General features: G+C 38.6%; 3 protein-coding genes across 3 annotated transcripts; all 3 read left to right on the plus strand.

Moving 5' to 3' along the window:
• Positions 1-8,649: 8,649 nt before the first annotated feature.
• LOC135152212 (uncharacterized) lies at positions 8,650-14,344 on the plus strand. The gene is made up of 7 exons (XM_064092055.1): positions 8,650-8,745; positions 12,945-13,378; positions 13,460-13,672; positions 13,766-13,858; positions 13,930-14,049; positions 14,119-14,226; positions 14,339-14,344. Exons 2-7 carry the CDS (start codon positions 12,950-12,952, stop codon positions 14,342-14,344), a joined length of 969 nt encoding a protein of 322 aa, XP_063948125.1. The 5' UTR covers positions 8,650-8,745; positions 12,945-12,949.
• Positions 9,224-12,616, plus strand: LOC135152211 (uncharacterized). Its single transcript, XM_064092054.1, has 3 exons — positions 9,224-10,709; positions 10,803-11,766; positions 11,860-12,616. The coding sequence occupies exons 1-3, from the start codon at positions 9,224-9,226 to the stop codon at positions 12,614-12,616; spliced, it is 3,207 nt and encodes a 1,068-aa protein (XP_063948124.1).
• Positions 14,064-15,422, plus strand: LOC135152213 (uncharacterized). The gene is made up of 3 exons (XM_064092056.1): positions 14,064-14,553; positions 14,665-14,937; positions 15,150-15,422. Exons 1-3 carry the CDS (start codon positions 14,470-14,472, stop codon positions 15,420-15,422), a joined length of 630 nt encoding a protein of 209 aa, XP_063948126.1. The 5' UTR covers positions 14,064-14,469.
• The last annotated feature ends 3 nt before the right edge of the window (positions 15,423-15,425 follow it).

Raw genomic sequence — 15,425 nt, forward strand, 5'->3', positions numbered from 1 at the left:
ATAACTGACCTGATTTTACTAATGAACGCGGCAGGGGCCATGGTCGTTTCAGAGGTCGAGGCCGTTAACGTAACTTCGGTGGTCGTGGACGATTCTCCTTCTACAACAACCCGGGTCCCTTCTGGCAACCATCATACCCACCTTCACCCTGGCAGCAATCTTGAACTGTTCCATATGCACAACAACCTCAACAATTCAGCTTGCCTAATCCACCTTGCCCGTACCCCACTACTTCAGCCCGGTCAAATCAGGCCCAGCAAAACACACAAGGTTTACTTGGCTCCAGACCAAATCAGGCATACCAGGCTGCTTACACTCCAACAGATATCGAGCAAGCTCTCTACACCATGTCTCTACAGCAGCCGGATCCCACTCTCTACATGGACACCGGGGCCACTACCACCATGACAAACGAGCAAGGTGATTTTCATTCCTTCTTTAATAATTGCACTTCACAAAATATTGTCGTTGGTAATGGTTACTCCATACCGGTTCTTGGACAAGGCACAAAATACCTTCCCAAACCTTTCCCACCCTTTGTTCTTAAAAATATTCTCTACGCCCCTAAATTACTTAAAAATTTAATCTCGGTTCGTAGATTTATCACTCACAACTCTGTGTCCGTTGAATTTGACCCCTTTGGTTTTCTTGTGAAGGATTACAAGACCCGGACCCCTATTCTCCGGTGCAACAGCAGCGGTGATCTGTACCCTCTTGTGCTCGGGTCCGGCTCATCACAACCTTCGGCCTTTGCTGCTATTTCTTCACAAATCTGGCACCAACGTCTTGGACATCCGGGACAATCTCCCTTGCATTCATTAAGAAATTCTGGTTCAATTGACTATAATAAATCTATGAATAATGTTTGCGAATCTTGTGTTCTCGGCAAAAGTATTAGATTACCTTTTCCTACTTCTACCTCTTGTACTTCACAACCTTTTGACATTATTCATAGCGATTTATGGACATCTCCCATTGTCAGTTCAGGGGGTCATAGATACTATATTTCCAAAATTTTTCGCTCAAAATGGAATGGTATTCCGCCTTTCTTGTCCTCACACATCTTCCCAAAATGGGAAAGCGGAGCGGAAAATTCGCACCATTAATAATATGATGCGCACTCTACTAGCCCATGCTTCTCTACCTAACACTTTTTGGCACCATGCCCTTGACACTGCCACTTACCTCCTAAACATTCTTCCAACCAAATCCAGTAAACACAACACACCCACCGAGCTTTTGTATAATAGCACACCCTCATTTGATCACTTACGTGTTTTTGGGTGTCTATGCTACCCACTCACCCCATCCACTACAATTCATAAACTAGAACATCGCTCCCATCCTTGTGTGTTTTTGGGTTACCCATCGAATCATCGAGGCTACAAATGTTTCAATCTTGAAACCAAACAAATTATTATCTCCAGACATGTAGCGTCTGATGAGACAACATTCTCATTCTCTCATACGCTCACACCGACACCATCCTATAATTTTCTCACCCACACCCTATCTCCTCACTACTGGAAACATATTTCATCTTCGGTACCTCCCCAACCCGCAAACCAAGACCCCCAAACCTCACAACCCAGCCCTACGCACTCAACTACAACCTTCCCAACATCCCCTACATTATCTACTAGACCAAATAGACATCCCGCTCAACCACTAATCTCGTACAGCCGCCACCCCAGAGCTCCACCCGTCCAACCACCTACTTCACAGACCTACTCTAATGACACAATCAACAACCCTGCTTCTAGTACCTTAGCACCATCCGACCCACATATCACATCAGCCTCTATTCCGAACCAAAATACACAAACAAACCCGCCGCCACCACCCTCTCGCACCATGCATACTCGATCCATGAGTGGAATTACCAAACCCAGAAACAGCCTAAACCTCAAAAAATCTACAAACACCGTTCCCATCATTCCTGTTCCCAAAAACCCGATCCAGGCCCTGTCCATACCGGAATGGCACACCGCCATGACAAATGAGTATAATGCACTTATTAAAAACGGAACTTGGGTGTAAGTACCACGTACACCAGAAATGAAAATCATACCTAACATGTGGCTCTTTAAACATAAGTTTAAATCAGATGGTAGCCTGGAACGATATAAAGCTCGTCTGGTATGTAATGGTCGATCACAACAGGTTGGCGTGGACTGTGGGGAATGAAAGGCATATGTTTAGCCTATTTGTATTTAAGAGTATTAACTCAACTCTGATAAGAAAGAAAGTAAATTAGCAAGCACTATTGAAGGAATCCGTACGAAGAACGTCAAGTGATTTATTAAAATCATATGTCTGAAGAATTTCAGGATGCTGCTGCACACCACTAAAAGAAGTTCATTAATATGTTCAAGACTCAGTGTACAAATAATATTTTGTAGCACGTCCAGAAGTCCAGAAGGTATAAAGTTTTAATACTTTATTTATTCAGAAGATTCCAAACTATTTCTACTTATGAAGAAGAACTACAAAGACAAAGACTCGACGAACAAGCCACTTCTCAAATGTTTAATTGATAAAGAATATTTGATTCAGCTAGATACAGATGAACCAGACAGTACATTTGTGTGTCAGCTACTCAGATTAAATATTCTGCATCAACTATAGGTGGTCGTTCAATCAAGACAAAGAATCAGATTTTTTAAAGGAAGTCAGAAGACCTGCTACTAAAGAAGTGCTCAATATAATTATTCTTTTAATTAATTCACATCTCAAAATAATTATATAAGTTATGTAATTTATTTATTAAATTAATTCACACTCGAATTAATTTAATTTATGAATTTATATAATTAATATAATTAAGTGGATAATTATTGAATTAATTATATAAGGAAAATCAATTGTTATATGGTTTTTGAGCACGGTATGACAATCTAATTGATTGTCATACCGCACTTTGTCACCTGCCATAGTCAGGAGGCATGACAAACCTTTGGTTTGTCATACCGAATGACTTAGGCATGACAATTGTTCATTGTCATACCGAAGTCACAAGGTATGACAATGCCTTGGTTTGTCATACCGTTTGTCATGCCACCTGAAGCCTTAACCACCAAGTTTCGATTGTCATACCTTCCCACTGATTGTCATACCGTTTGTCATACGGATGTCATACCTATTCTAAGAGAGCATGACAATGCTTGTAATTGTCATACCTTCCCTTGGTTTATCATTCTGATTGTCATACCTTCCCTTAGATTGTCATACCTTCTCACTTGTGCCATGACAATGCTTCTAATTGTCATACCTTTTGTCATAGCACTTGTGTAATTGTCATAGAGCTTCCTAAGGGTTGTCATGCCTAGCTTTGTCATATTAGTTCAAGGGTTTGCCTATATATATGGCTTCACCACTTCATTTGTTCTTGTTCATTGCATTGTAAAGCTTTCAAGTTGTGCTAAACTTGCTATTGTTTAATCCACAGTTTTCTGTGCTTTGATCACTCGGTTGTTTTAATCCGCTAAGTTAGAATACTTCCTGTCGAATTTATTCTACGAACTAGTGGACTTTAAAACGAACCATATTAATTATATAACGACTTAAAAATTGTTATATTAATTAATTTAAATCTGATTAACAAGTTAAACTCCAATCAGATTATTCCACCGCGATTATTTTGTGACGATTGTATTCAACCCCCCCTTCTACAATCGTATCTGGACCTAACAATTGGCATCAGAGCAGTTGATACCATTTTCCGTATCAGATCCTATACACACTCTATAACGTCCAAATATTTTTTATTCGAATTAATTTTATTCCAAAAATTAATTTTGATTTAAAATATTTTTCTTTCAAAAATCCAAATCTCATCCAAACACTATTCACTTCAAATTCAAATATTTTTAATTCGAATTAATTTTTTTTAAAAAAAAATTAATTTTGATTTAAAATATTTTTCTTTCAAAAATCCATTTCTCATCCAAACACTATTCATTTTAAATCCTTAAAAAATGAGTACACAAAAGACCAGGAGCATTAAAATCCCACCGTTCAGCCAAGAACACTTTGGCCTATGGAAAAGGCACATGTTCCTATTCCTCCGAACAGCGAACAGAAAATACATCGGGATTTTGGACAAAGGTGTTACTACTCCGATGAATGTCATATTAGCACACGAAGAGGATGGTGTGTTAATACCTCATCAGGTCATTCCGAAAGAACTTTCTGAGTACACAGATGAAGAGAGTGAACAGATGAACTTAGATGACGCTCTTCAACTAATTTTGGTTGAAACTCTAAATCCAGTGATGTACAATGCTGTTGTAAATTGTACGAACGCCAAACAAATCTGGGATACATTAGAGATTATCAATGAAGGCTCAGAGGAAGTTAGGGAAAACAAGAAAGAGATACTGATGGCTCAGTATGAACAGTTTGGTTCCAATCCCGGAGAAGGGATTTCAGAAGTGTTTATCAGACTTAATAATTTGATAAATAATTTAAATCTGAATGGGAAATTCTATGACAAGAAAGAGGTCAACATGAAGTTTCTCTTAACACTTCCTGAACATCTGGAACACAGAATCACTGCCATCAGGGAAAGCAGAGATCTGAATGAGATATCTCTGGAGAGACTCTACGGAGTTTTGAAAACTTATGAACTCGAGCAAGTTCAAAGCAAGCAGAGATATGGCTGGGGTAAAACACGGAACCATTCGAGAGCTCTAGTTGTTGAGTCACCTGTACCGGAAGAGAAGAAGGATGTTGTTGTTCCTTCTAAAACCACTCAGGAATTTGTTGTACCTGAGATGGGTCAGACTGCCTCTTCCAGTGGTGACGAAGAATTCTATACAATGGAAGAGCTTGAACAGTTAGAAGATCAATCTCTATCACTGTTTGCCAAGAAGTTTGGAAACATGAGATTCAGGAAGAACCCCTCCTACAAGTACAAACCTACTGTCAATAGGTTTCAAAAAGGAGGTTATTCATCTTCTACGAGCAAAGGAGGATACAAGACTGGGATGGTCGATAGAAGTAAATTTAAATGTTTCAACTGTGGTGAACCTGGACACTTTGCAACTGAGTGCAAGCAGCCCAAGGTTCAAGGAAAGAGAAAAGATTCGTACGATGAGCTGAAGCAGAAGTATGATGCATTGGTTAGAAAGCATCATGGTACTTCTGGAGGTCAAAGCTTCAAGAGCAAATCATATCTAGCAGAAGGGAAAAGCTGGGATGATACAGATAGTGATGAAGAAGAGCAGATTGGGAATGTTGCTCTCATGGCTAATGCTGGATCATCTTCACCTCCTCCTGCTGGAAGCTTCCAGGTAGATCCTACATGCCCTAAACTGTTTATGCAATTAGGACTTGAAAGAGATGATGCTATTAAAAAGATGAAAGCTGCCAATCTTAAAATTGATACTTTAGTCTTAGAAATTCATGCTTATAAGATGAATGAGATGAAAGTATTAAAACCTAAAATAGAACAATTGACTATGGATTTAGGATTATAATGTGCTAAAGTCAAAGTTCTAGAGAAAGGTGAGATTGCTTTAAGACTTCAGCTAGACGAAGAGAAAGTTAAGTGTAAAGCCTTTAAGGATGCCTCCACTATAGTCAAAGAACTTAATGATAAACAAGAGATCAAGAGAACTGTTGGAATAGGTTTTGACTATAACAAATCTGTAGGTAAGGCTAGTAACATTACTCCTTTTAAGAAGAGTGCTGAGGAGAGAGGGATTCCTTTTGTTTTGAAAGATTCCCCTCAACCATTGTTTAAATCTTCAGTAGCTGAACCTCTGTTAGAAACTCCTGTTGTCATTAGATATGAACTTAAACAGGAAGACCTTAAAATGAAAGTGAGTAATGAGAAGAGAGATGAGATCCTGACATCACTGAAACCAATCAAAATGAAAGGCAATGTTAGGTTGCCTAAAGCTGGTTTAGGTGTCAACTCTGAGAGAACTAAATTCAACAAGCCTAATAATTTTGTGAATAGTAAGAACAAGAACAATAGATGTCATTCTACTGAAAACTTTAAATTTGATAACAAGGTTAGAGTAGACTCTATTGATGTTCCTACTACTATGACTGATCCTCCTGTTGTTCCTGCTTTTGATGCATGTCATAAATCTTGTAGTGTTGATAATTGTATGACTTGTGCTTTCAATTTGATGTCTGCTTATTTTAAAAATTTGCATGCTAAAAATGAAAACACATCACCTAGACAACACACAAACAACAAGCATGCTAGATCAAAGACTGCTAGTCCTACTCGTGTTAGGAAGGAGACTTATGTTCCAAAGCCTAAAACTAAGGTTTATAAGGCTGTTGTTAAGGAAGTAAGTTCAGTCAAGTCTGAACCAAGTATCAGTCCAAGAGGCTCTGTTGTTACACCTAATAGAAATCAGTTTTTTAAGTTTGCTGGACCCAATCAAGTGTGGGTCCCAAAGAATGTTTAATCAAGTTGTCTTTTGCAGGGTGCCAGTGGAATTATTCGTGTTACCTGGGTGCTTGACAGTGGAGCGTCAATGCACATGACTGGCAATAGATCCCTGCTGGAAGACATAAGAGAAGGAGCTGGCCCTAAAGTCAGTTTTGCTGATAATAGCAAAGGTCGTACTGTGGGATATGACAAGTACAAAATTGGAAAGATCATCATAGAAGAAATTGCTATAGTGGAAGGACTTCAACATAATCTCCTGAGTGTTAGTCAGTTTTGTGACAAGGGATATTATGTTCATTTTGAAAAAGAGATATGTATCATTAAACATATCAAGGATAAACGTCCTTCACTATGTGGCATAAGGAAAGGCAATATATTCGTAGCTGATTTGTCTTCAGGACCTGGAAACGAAGTTCACTGTTTCTACGCCAAAGCGTCTGCTGAAGATAGTTGGTTATGGCATAAGAAACTCTCACACCTCAACTTCAAAACCATGAACTCTCTAGTCAAGAGAGATCTAGTGAGAGGTTTGCCTTCCCTGGAATTCTCATCTGATGATCTTTGTGAAGCTTGTCAGAAAGGAAAAGCGAAGAGAGCATCTCACAAAGGCAAGACCATCAATACCATTACAAATCCACTCCATTTACTGCATATGGATTTGTTTGGCCCCGTGAATGTTGCATCAATTGATGGAGGAAGATATGCCTTAGTCATTGTGGATGACTTCTCGAAATTTACTTGGATTTACTTCCTGGCTTCTAAGGATGAAACCCCGATGACAGTGATTGATCATATAAAGTTAGTTGAATTGGATAAAGGTGTGCCAGTCAAAGCTGTAAGGTCAGATAATGGCACGGAATTCAAGAATCAAACTCTAATCAACTTTTACTCTGAAAAGGGAATTAGAAGGCAATATTCAGCACCAAGAACTCCTCAACAAAATGGAGTCGTCGAAAGAAAGAATCGTACACTGATTGAAGCTGCTAGAACAATGATTGATGAAGCAAAGCTTCCTCTGTACTTTTGGGCTGAAGCTGTGAGCACTGCCTGCTACACCCAGAACAGAACTTTGATCAACAAGGATCATATGAAAACTCCATTTCATTTGTATAACGACAAGAAACCATATGTCAAACATCTTCATGTTTTTGGAGCCAAGTGTTTTGTTCTCAAGGATGGTGAAGAGAACTTGAACAAGTTTGAGCCAAAGGCATCTGAAGCAATTTTTGTTGGTTATACAAATAATGCTTATAGAGTTTTTGTAATTGATTCTCTGTCAGTGAAAGTTAGTGTCAATGTTACATTTGATGACACTAAACTACCAAGTTTACAATTTGCTGATCCATCTGAATCTCTGAAGTTTGATAACTTTCCAGATTCTGATTCAGATGATGATGTGCCACCTGAGGTTGCAACAGGTGATGACAACAATGATAATGATCCAGGCAATGGTGGAGGAAATGGCAATAATGCTGGAGATTCCACTGATGCTAGTGGTGGATCATCAAGTCAACCTGGCAACAACTCAGGGGGAGCTGGTGGATCAACTAGTCATGCACATCAGCCTAATGATAATACTGCCGAATCATCAAGGACACATCTTCCAAGGGAAAGGATTTGGAGCAGAGATCATCCCTTTGATTTAATTATTCACTACTAGAAAAAGTAGAATAGACATCGCCTCTTAGACATCGGTTGCTCTATCCGCCGATGTAAAAGGTGTTTCCCACATCGGTTTTTAACGACCGATGTCTTTTGTTGATATAAACATCGGTGTTTTAGTCAAACCGATGTTATAAGTCTGTTCTAAAAAATAAACAAGCGCGCCTTCCCCCGTTTTCCCCCCTTGGCCAAATAATTCATTCCCTCCTAAAACTTCCCCCTGTTTTTTTGCCTTAGCAAAATTTCCCACCCCCGCTCTTTTCTTTTCAATGTCCTCTCCTCTCACTCAATAAATTAAAAATAAATATAAATTATAATAAAAAACATAAAATATAAAACTTAAAACATAAAACATAAAACATAAAATTCAAAACACAGTCGAGCTCTCCTCTCCTCTCACTCTCACCTCTCCTCTCACTCTCACCTCGTCACTCTCCTCTCTCGTCACTCTTTCACCTCGCTGTGAAGCTGTGAAGCTGCTCTCTCTCTCTCTGGGCTGTCTCTGTAGCTCAAGTCGAGGTTCCAGTCGAAGTCGAAGTTCCAGTCGGGAGTTCAAGTCGGGTTAAAGGGTTAGAGTTTAGAGCTAAGTTGAAGGTTAAAGGGTCGTCGGAGCTCAAGTCGGAGTTCAAGTGGGAGTTTAGAACTAATTCGGAGGTTACAGCTTGAATTGGGTATGTTCTAAACCCTAATTTTAGAATTGGGGGTTTCACTTCGAAACCCTAATTTTTAAATTTGTAATTGGATGAGTGATTGTTCTTATTGTGCATGTTACAGAGCATCTCCTAATTTTTAAATTTCTCATGCTGCAGTTCAGTTGTAATTATATGATGTTGAGCATATTATTGTTGTTAGTAGTAATTTTATCGAGCATATTTTCATGTTTTTATGTTAATCTAAGTTTGAATTGGGTATTGTTGTTATTATGATGTTTTCATTTTTGTTGCTCTAAATTGGGTAACCTGACTAGTACATGTATATTATAATATATATTATATTCTTTAATACTATATAATATATAGTTGCATTTTATGTGTGTATATATATATATATATATATATATATATATATGATCATGCTTTTGTGATTGTACGTTGCTTGTTTTAAATATTTGATATGAAAATTAGGTAGGAAATAGGTTATCCTATAGATATGGAGAAAGATTGGATTTCGAAAGAGAGGGATTCGTTGGAGTATGAAGTCGGGGTTGAAAAGTTTTTGATTTGCGCCGAGCAAAACTGTAAAAATCCTAAAAAAATACCTTGCCCCTGCTGCAAATGTGTCAATTTCAAGAAATTTCCGGTAAAAATAATAAGGGGTCATCTTTACGAAAACGGTTTCAGTCTCGGGTATATTGATTGGATTTGGCACGGAGGCAAGGCTGGTATTTCGTCTGCCGGTAGCACACTGCCCCCTCAGGAAGAGGAGCATAATGCAGAAGCATTTCTTACAGCCTTTGAAGCCGCATCGGAAGCGGTTGCTGCATCAGAAGCGGTGGCTGCTGGTGCTTCAGAAGCTGCTGCAGTTTGTGAAGCAGCATATCGTAATCCGGGGGATAATTCGGTGGGTGATGACTACGATAAAGACTCGCATGATTTTAAGAGGTTTGTTGTCGATGCTCAACAACCTTTATTTGAGGGCAGCGACTGCACAAAATTAGATTCAATGTTGAAATTACAGAACTGGAAAGCGAGATATGGTGTTAGTGATAGTGCGTTCAATGATCTGCTCTCGACAGTTGGCTCATTCCTACCTCAGGATAATACATTACCTGTTAACTCATACGAAGCAAAAAAAACTCTTTCGAATTTAGGCCTTGAGTATACAAAATTCCACGCGTGTCCCAATGAATGTGTTCTATACAGGGGTGTATATGAGACTGCTTCGGAGTGTCCAAAGTGCAAGCTTTCACGCTGGAAGGTGGGTAAGGATGGTAGAGAACGGTATAAAGTCCCGGCAAAAGTTATGTGGTACTTTCCGGTCATTCCAAGATTTAAACGGATGTTTAAATCTTCTTCGACAGCTGAGTTGTTGACATGGCATTCCACCAACCAAAGAATTCAGGATGGACAGATGCGCCATCCTGCCGACTCACCTTCTTGGCGGAATATCGATTACAGGTGGCCTGCCTTTGGAAGTGAGCCAAGAAATCTTCGACTAGCTTTTGCGGCTGATGGTATCAACCCACATAACAATGGGCTGACCAATCATTATTCTTGTTGGCCGGTAGTATTGGTAATATATAATCTTCCTCCGTGGTTATGTATGAAGAGGAAATTTATGATGTTAACTACATTAGTCTCCGGTCCACATGAACCAGGTAACAACATTGATGTGTTCTTACAACCGTTAGTTGATGATTTGAAAAAGCTTTGGGAAGAAGGTGAACCGAATGTATATGATGCCTTCACAAAATCTTTTTTCACTTTAAGGGCGGCTTTGTTATGGACGATTAATGATTTCCCGGCGTATGGTAATTTGTCTGGCTGTGTCAACAAGGGTTATTTGGGTTGTCCAGTGTGTGGTGATGATACCGTTGTTAAGTACTTGCCTTATAGTAGGAAAATATGTTACCAAGGTCATCGTCGGTATTTACCTAGACATCATCCATACAGGAAGAATAAAGTAGCCTTTAAAGGTAAACAATAGTTTGGGCAGCCCAGGCCACCTCTTTCTGGACAAGAGGTGTTAGAACAACAAGAAAACATTAAATTTTCTTTTGGAAATGAAGTAAAGAAGTCGAAGAAGGTGGACTGTGCTTGGAAGAAGAAGTCAGTATTTTTTGAGTTGGAATACTGGAAATTCCATTATGTTCGTCACTGCCTTGATATTATGCACGTGGAGAAAAATGTCTGCGATAGTCTAATTGGGACGTTATTGAATTTAAAGTTCAAGTCCAAAGATAGCGAGGCGTCTCGTCTTGATATGATGGACATGGGGGTTAGGACTGATTTAGCTCCAAAACAAGGAGTCAAAAAAACTTATCTGCCTCCTTCCTGTTTTACTCTAACAAAAGCAGAAAAAAGAGAAGTGTTGAAGTCACTATCATCAATGAAGCTGCCATATGGGCATTCCTCAAACATCAGAAATTGTGTATCCATGGCAGATTTAAAGATATTTGGGATGAAGTCTCATGACTGCCATGTACTTCTTCAACAATTACTCCCTGTAGCTATTCGTTCGGTGCTTCCGAAGAATGTTAGAGTTAGCATAATAAGGCTTTGCTTCTTTTTCAACACTCTGTGCAACAAAATTGTTGACGTGTCAAAACTTGATAAATTGCAAGCCGATGTGGTATTAACCTTATGTGAGCTCGAGAAAATATTCCCCCCCTCTTTTTTCGATATAATGATACATCTAATAGTGCACCTGGTCAGGGAATTACGTTTATGTGGACCGGTTTTCTATAGATGGATGTACCCATTTGAGCGTTTTAATAAAGTGTTGAAAAGTTATGTGCGAAACCGTTATTTTCCGGAAGGCTGTATAGCCGAAGCATACTTGAAAGAAGAATCTGTAGAATTCTGTGCAGAGTTCTCTAGAAATAGTTTCACAACTGCTGGTCTGCCGAAGGACCAAGGCAAACTTTCTGGTCCACTTTCGGCTGCAACAATAAAATCTGTTGAAGAGAAAGAACGAGATGAGGCGCATTTACACGTCCTCTTAAACAACAGTGAAGTGTTTCCATATATTAAGTAAGCCACTTTTCTTTTTCTTTTCTTGATTTATTCTGTAAGAATTGAAGCATTATTTTAGTTTGTAACTAGCTAATTTATGCATTTTCGAAGGATGCATAAGGAGTTGCTTGAAAAACTTTATGAGGGAAAGAAAAAGTCTATTCAGTGGATGATTGGGGAGCATAATAGGTTGTTTGCTGATTGGTTTCAGAACAAAGTTATTACTGAATTAAATGAGAAAGTCGAAGGTGTTTCAGAAACGATAAGGTGGCTAGCAGGCAAACCATCATTCAATGTTTTAACTTTTGATGGGTATTTAGTTGATGGGATCCGATACTTCACAGAGGAACGAGACAATGCTAGGGTTGTTCAAAATAGTGGAGTCTCTTTAGTTGCTAAAACTGTCCAAGTTTCGAGTGCTAAGGATTTAAATCCCGTAGAAAGTGATATGACATTTTATGGGAGGATTCAAGATATTTGGGAACTAGATTACCACTCATTTAAAGCCCCGTTGTTCTTGTGCAAATGGGCTGACTGTGACAGAGGCGTCAAGGCTGACGAACTTGGCTTCACACTTGTGGACCATAGTCGACAAGGCCACAAGAATGACAAATATGTGTCTGTGCATCAAGTGAAACAAGTTTTCTACGTGGAAGATCTCGTTGATTCTAAATGGTCAGTCGTATTGACCTCAACAAACAGAGATTATCACGAGATCTACAATGATGATGATCTTGGAGATACGATCTTGGAGAACCCCCCATTCTGCTCTAACATCCCCATAGTTGATCTTGGTGTTGATGACGATGAAGAGTCTAATGCTGGCAATAAAAGAAAGGATGGCGAGGGAATCTGGCTGAAGAAGTGATTAGAGGCTTAAAATTCCTGAAGAAGTTTATTTATCAGCTTTTAAGTCTAGAAATATCTTTATTCAAAAATATATTTCTCAGCTACTTTTGATTGTTGCAAAATTGTTATGGATTGTTATGAACCTGTTGCAATATATTCCATAAATATAAAACTGAATCTTTTTGTGTGGCAATAGTATTGTCTTAAATTATGTGTAGTCATTGGTAATTGTATCTCTTATTCCTACTCCATTTGGTTAATTGTATCTCTTTTCACTGTTTATAGCCTTATTTCTATTTATTTTGATTGTATCTCTTGTATATTCCTACTCCATGTGGTGAATGCAGGAAATATGGTAAAGAAAGAGAAAAGAGCTAAAGAACAGTCTAAAGAATCCTTGGATGAGAAGAAGCACATAAATGAATCCCCAGCTCTCCTGGAAGAGAATCCAGGAATACCAGAGCCTGACCCCGTTACTCCAGCGGACACCATTGTTTCCCGCCAGACGGCTCCACAACCCACAGAAAGTAGTACACAATCTAAAAAAAGGTCATCTGGAGCAGCACGAGGTGTTTGTGCTATGCACAAAGTGGTGATGAAGAAAGCGAAGGGAGAGAAATTGAATTTACGGTTCAATCAAGTTGCAGTTCCAGTTGGAGACGAACGGCACAAACTGCAGTCCTATATAGGCATGCTAGCAAGGACAATGGTGCCAATCGACATTCCAAGTTGGCCAAAGGTTGACCCTGAATTAAAAGAGAAAATATGGAATGATCTTGAGGTACGTCAGTTACAATTTGTACTGTCATGGTTTTTATTTATAGAATTTGTATTGTCTGAACTTGTTAAATTTGTGCTTCAGGATACATTCGAGCTGATTCCTGAAAGTCGGAAGAGGATTCTACAGTCGGCAGGCGCAAAATGGAGAAATTTCAAGGCTAAATTGACAGCGGAATATGTGCTGCCTTATGTTGGACAGAAGAAGAAGCTACAGAAGCCACCAAAACAATATGCTTTTGTCGGTAAGAAAGCATGGAGACGATTCGTTGCAGTTAGAGTCACAAAAGATTGGCAGGTGTGCTTTACTTGTTACTAAAAATTTGTTTGTATTACTTGTTAGTAAAATTGCATTACTTGTTAGTAAGTAACAAGATATGTTTGTATACAGGAAGAGAATAGAAAACAGAGTGAGAGAGTGGGAAAACGGAAATATCCACACCGAGTGTCAAGAAAAGGATACATCGGATTGGAAGAAGAAGAAGTAAGAGTCTTATCATTTAAATTATAGTTTTCACATTTTTATTTGTATGAATGTGTTAATTTTTTTTATAGATACGATCAGGGAGGTTGGAGCCTGCTGAAAGGCCAGATAGGGCAATTATGTGGAAAAATGCCCGTAAGCCAAATGACGGGAATATTAGCCCAAAACTGAAACAGAAAATTCAACAAATTGTAAGACTTCTAATTTTCTACTTCTTTCATTTTCAATATCATGCCTAATTAATTTCATTTTTTTAACAGGATTCGTTACTCGAAAAGCAGCAAAATGGTGAATTCAAGCCGGATGGAACTAAGGATGTGCTCACCACTGTATTGGAAACTCCCGAGCATGCGGGAAGGGTTCGTGGGGTTGGAAACTTCATACCTCCAACTGTGTACTTCGACTTGCCGAAAAAGTCGAGGAATCACATTACCAAAGAGCAATTTCATAATCTTGAGTTGCAAATTGCTGAGTTGAAAGCTTTGATTGTTGGGGGCAATTATCAAAATTCACCAATTCATCAAAATTCCGAGAAAGCAAGTTGTCCAGGGGCGGTGAAAGAACAAGAACAAGAACAAAAGACCAGAAAGCAACCTGTTGCAAAAAAACTGATGGCAGATGAATTGATGACCGATGAGGATAAAGAGGGTGCTGATTTGGTTATTATTCCTCCTCCTGGTCCTCCGGAACAAAAGGTATACAGTTACAGTGTTTACTTGATTCATTTGTTTGATAATGTCGAATATAATTAAATTTTTTGTAACGGTAATGTAATGTGTCTATTTTGATGTATAATTTTAAACTAGGGTCCTCGCAAATATGAACTGGCAGTGGACAACATCGATAATAAGGTAGCTTTTGGTGTTGTTTTTGATGAGGAAGATGGATTGAGTACATCGGTTCATGGAGTGCCTCTACAACCAGGATTTGTTCGTGTTAGTGTGGACGGAAGCATTCAGGACGATGCTTTGGTGCCTGTTCCTGTAATTGGTGAGATAGAAACCGTCCACCAAGCCATCGGTTCTCATTTAGCATGGCCCAAAGACATGATCAGCTACATCTCCAGTACTGGATCGGAGGTATATAATTTAAATAAACAGTTTAAATTTTGAGGTATATATTATAATATACATGTACTAGTTCTGAGGTATATATTATAATATACATGTAATATTATGTTTGTTTTCAAATTTGCACTTTAGTAATAATATTATATTTGTAATATTATATTTGTTTTCAAATTTGCACTTTAGTAATAATACGACTTCTATGCTTAAATGTTTATTTACAGAGAATTAAAAAGGTGCGGAAGATGACTGAGGTCGAGAGAGTGCATAAAGCATTTAATTCTGTGAAGCCAAAGGACAGTGTGCCTCCTCGTTTTAGGGTGTTGTACAAATTTGCATCGACAGTCATGAAGGAAAGTGGAAACTCAATACCGGTTCCATGTGATTTTGAAATTTTTGGAATTGAACGAACGATTTATCTACTTGAAGAGAATGTACTTGCATTGCTAGAGTTTAGAATGATTGGACAGTCTGCTATATCAACATACATGGCGTAAGCT

Source organism: Daucus carota, chromosome 4 (assembly GCF_001625215.2).
Source record: "Daucus carota subsp. sativus chromosome 4, DH1 v3.0, whole genome shotgun sequence".
NCBI classification, from domain to species: Eukaryota; Viridiplantae; Streptophyta; class Magnoliopsida; order Apiales; family Apiaceae; genus Daucus; species Daucus carota.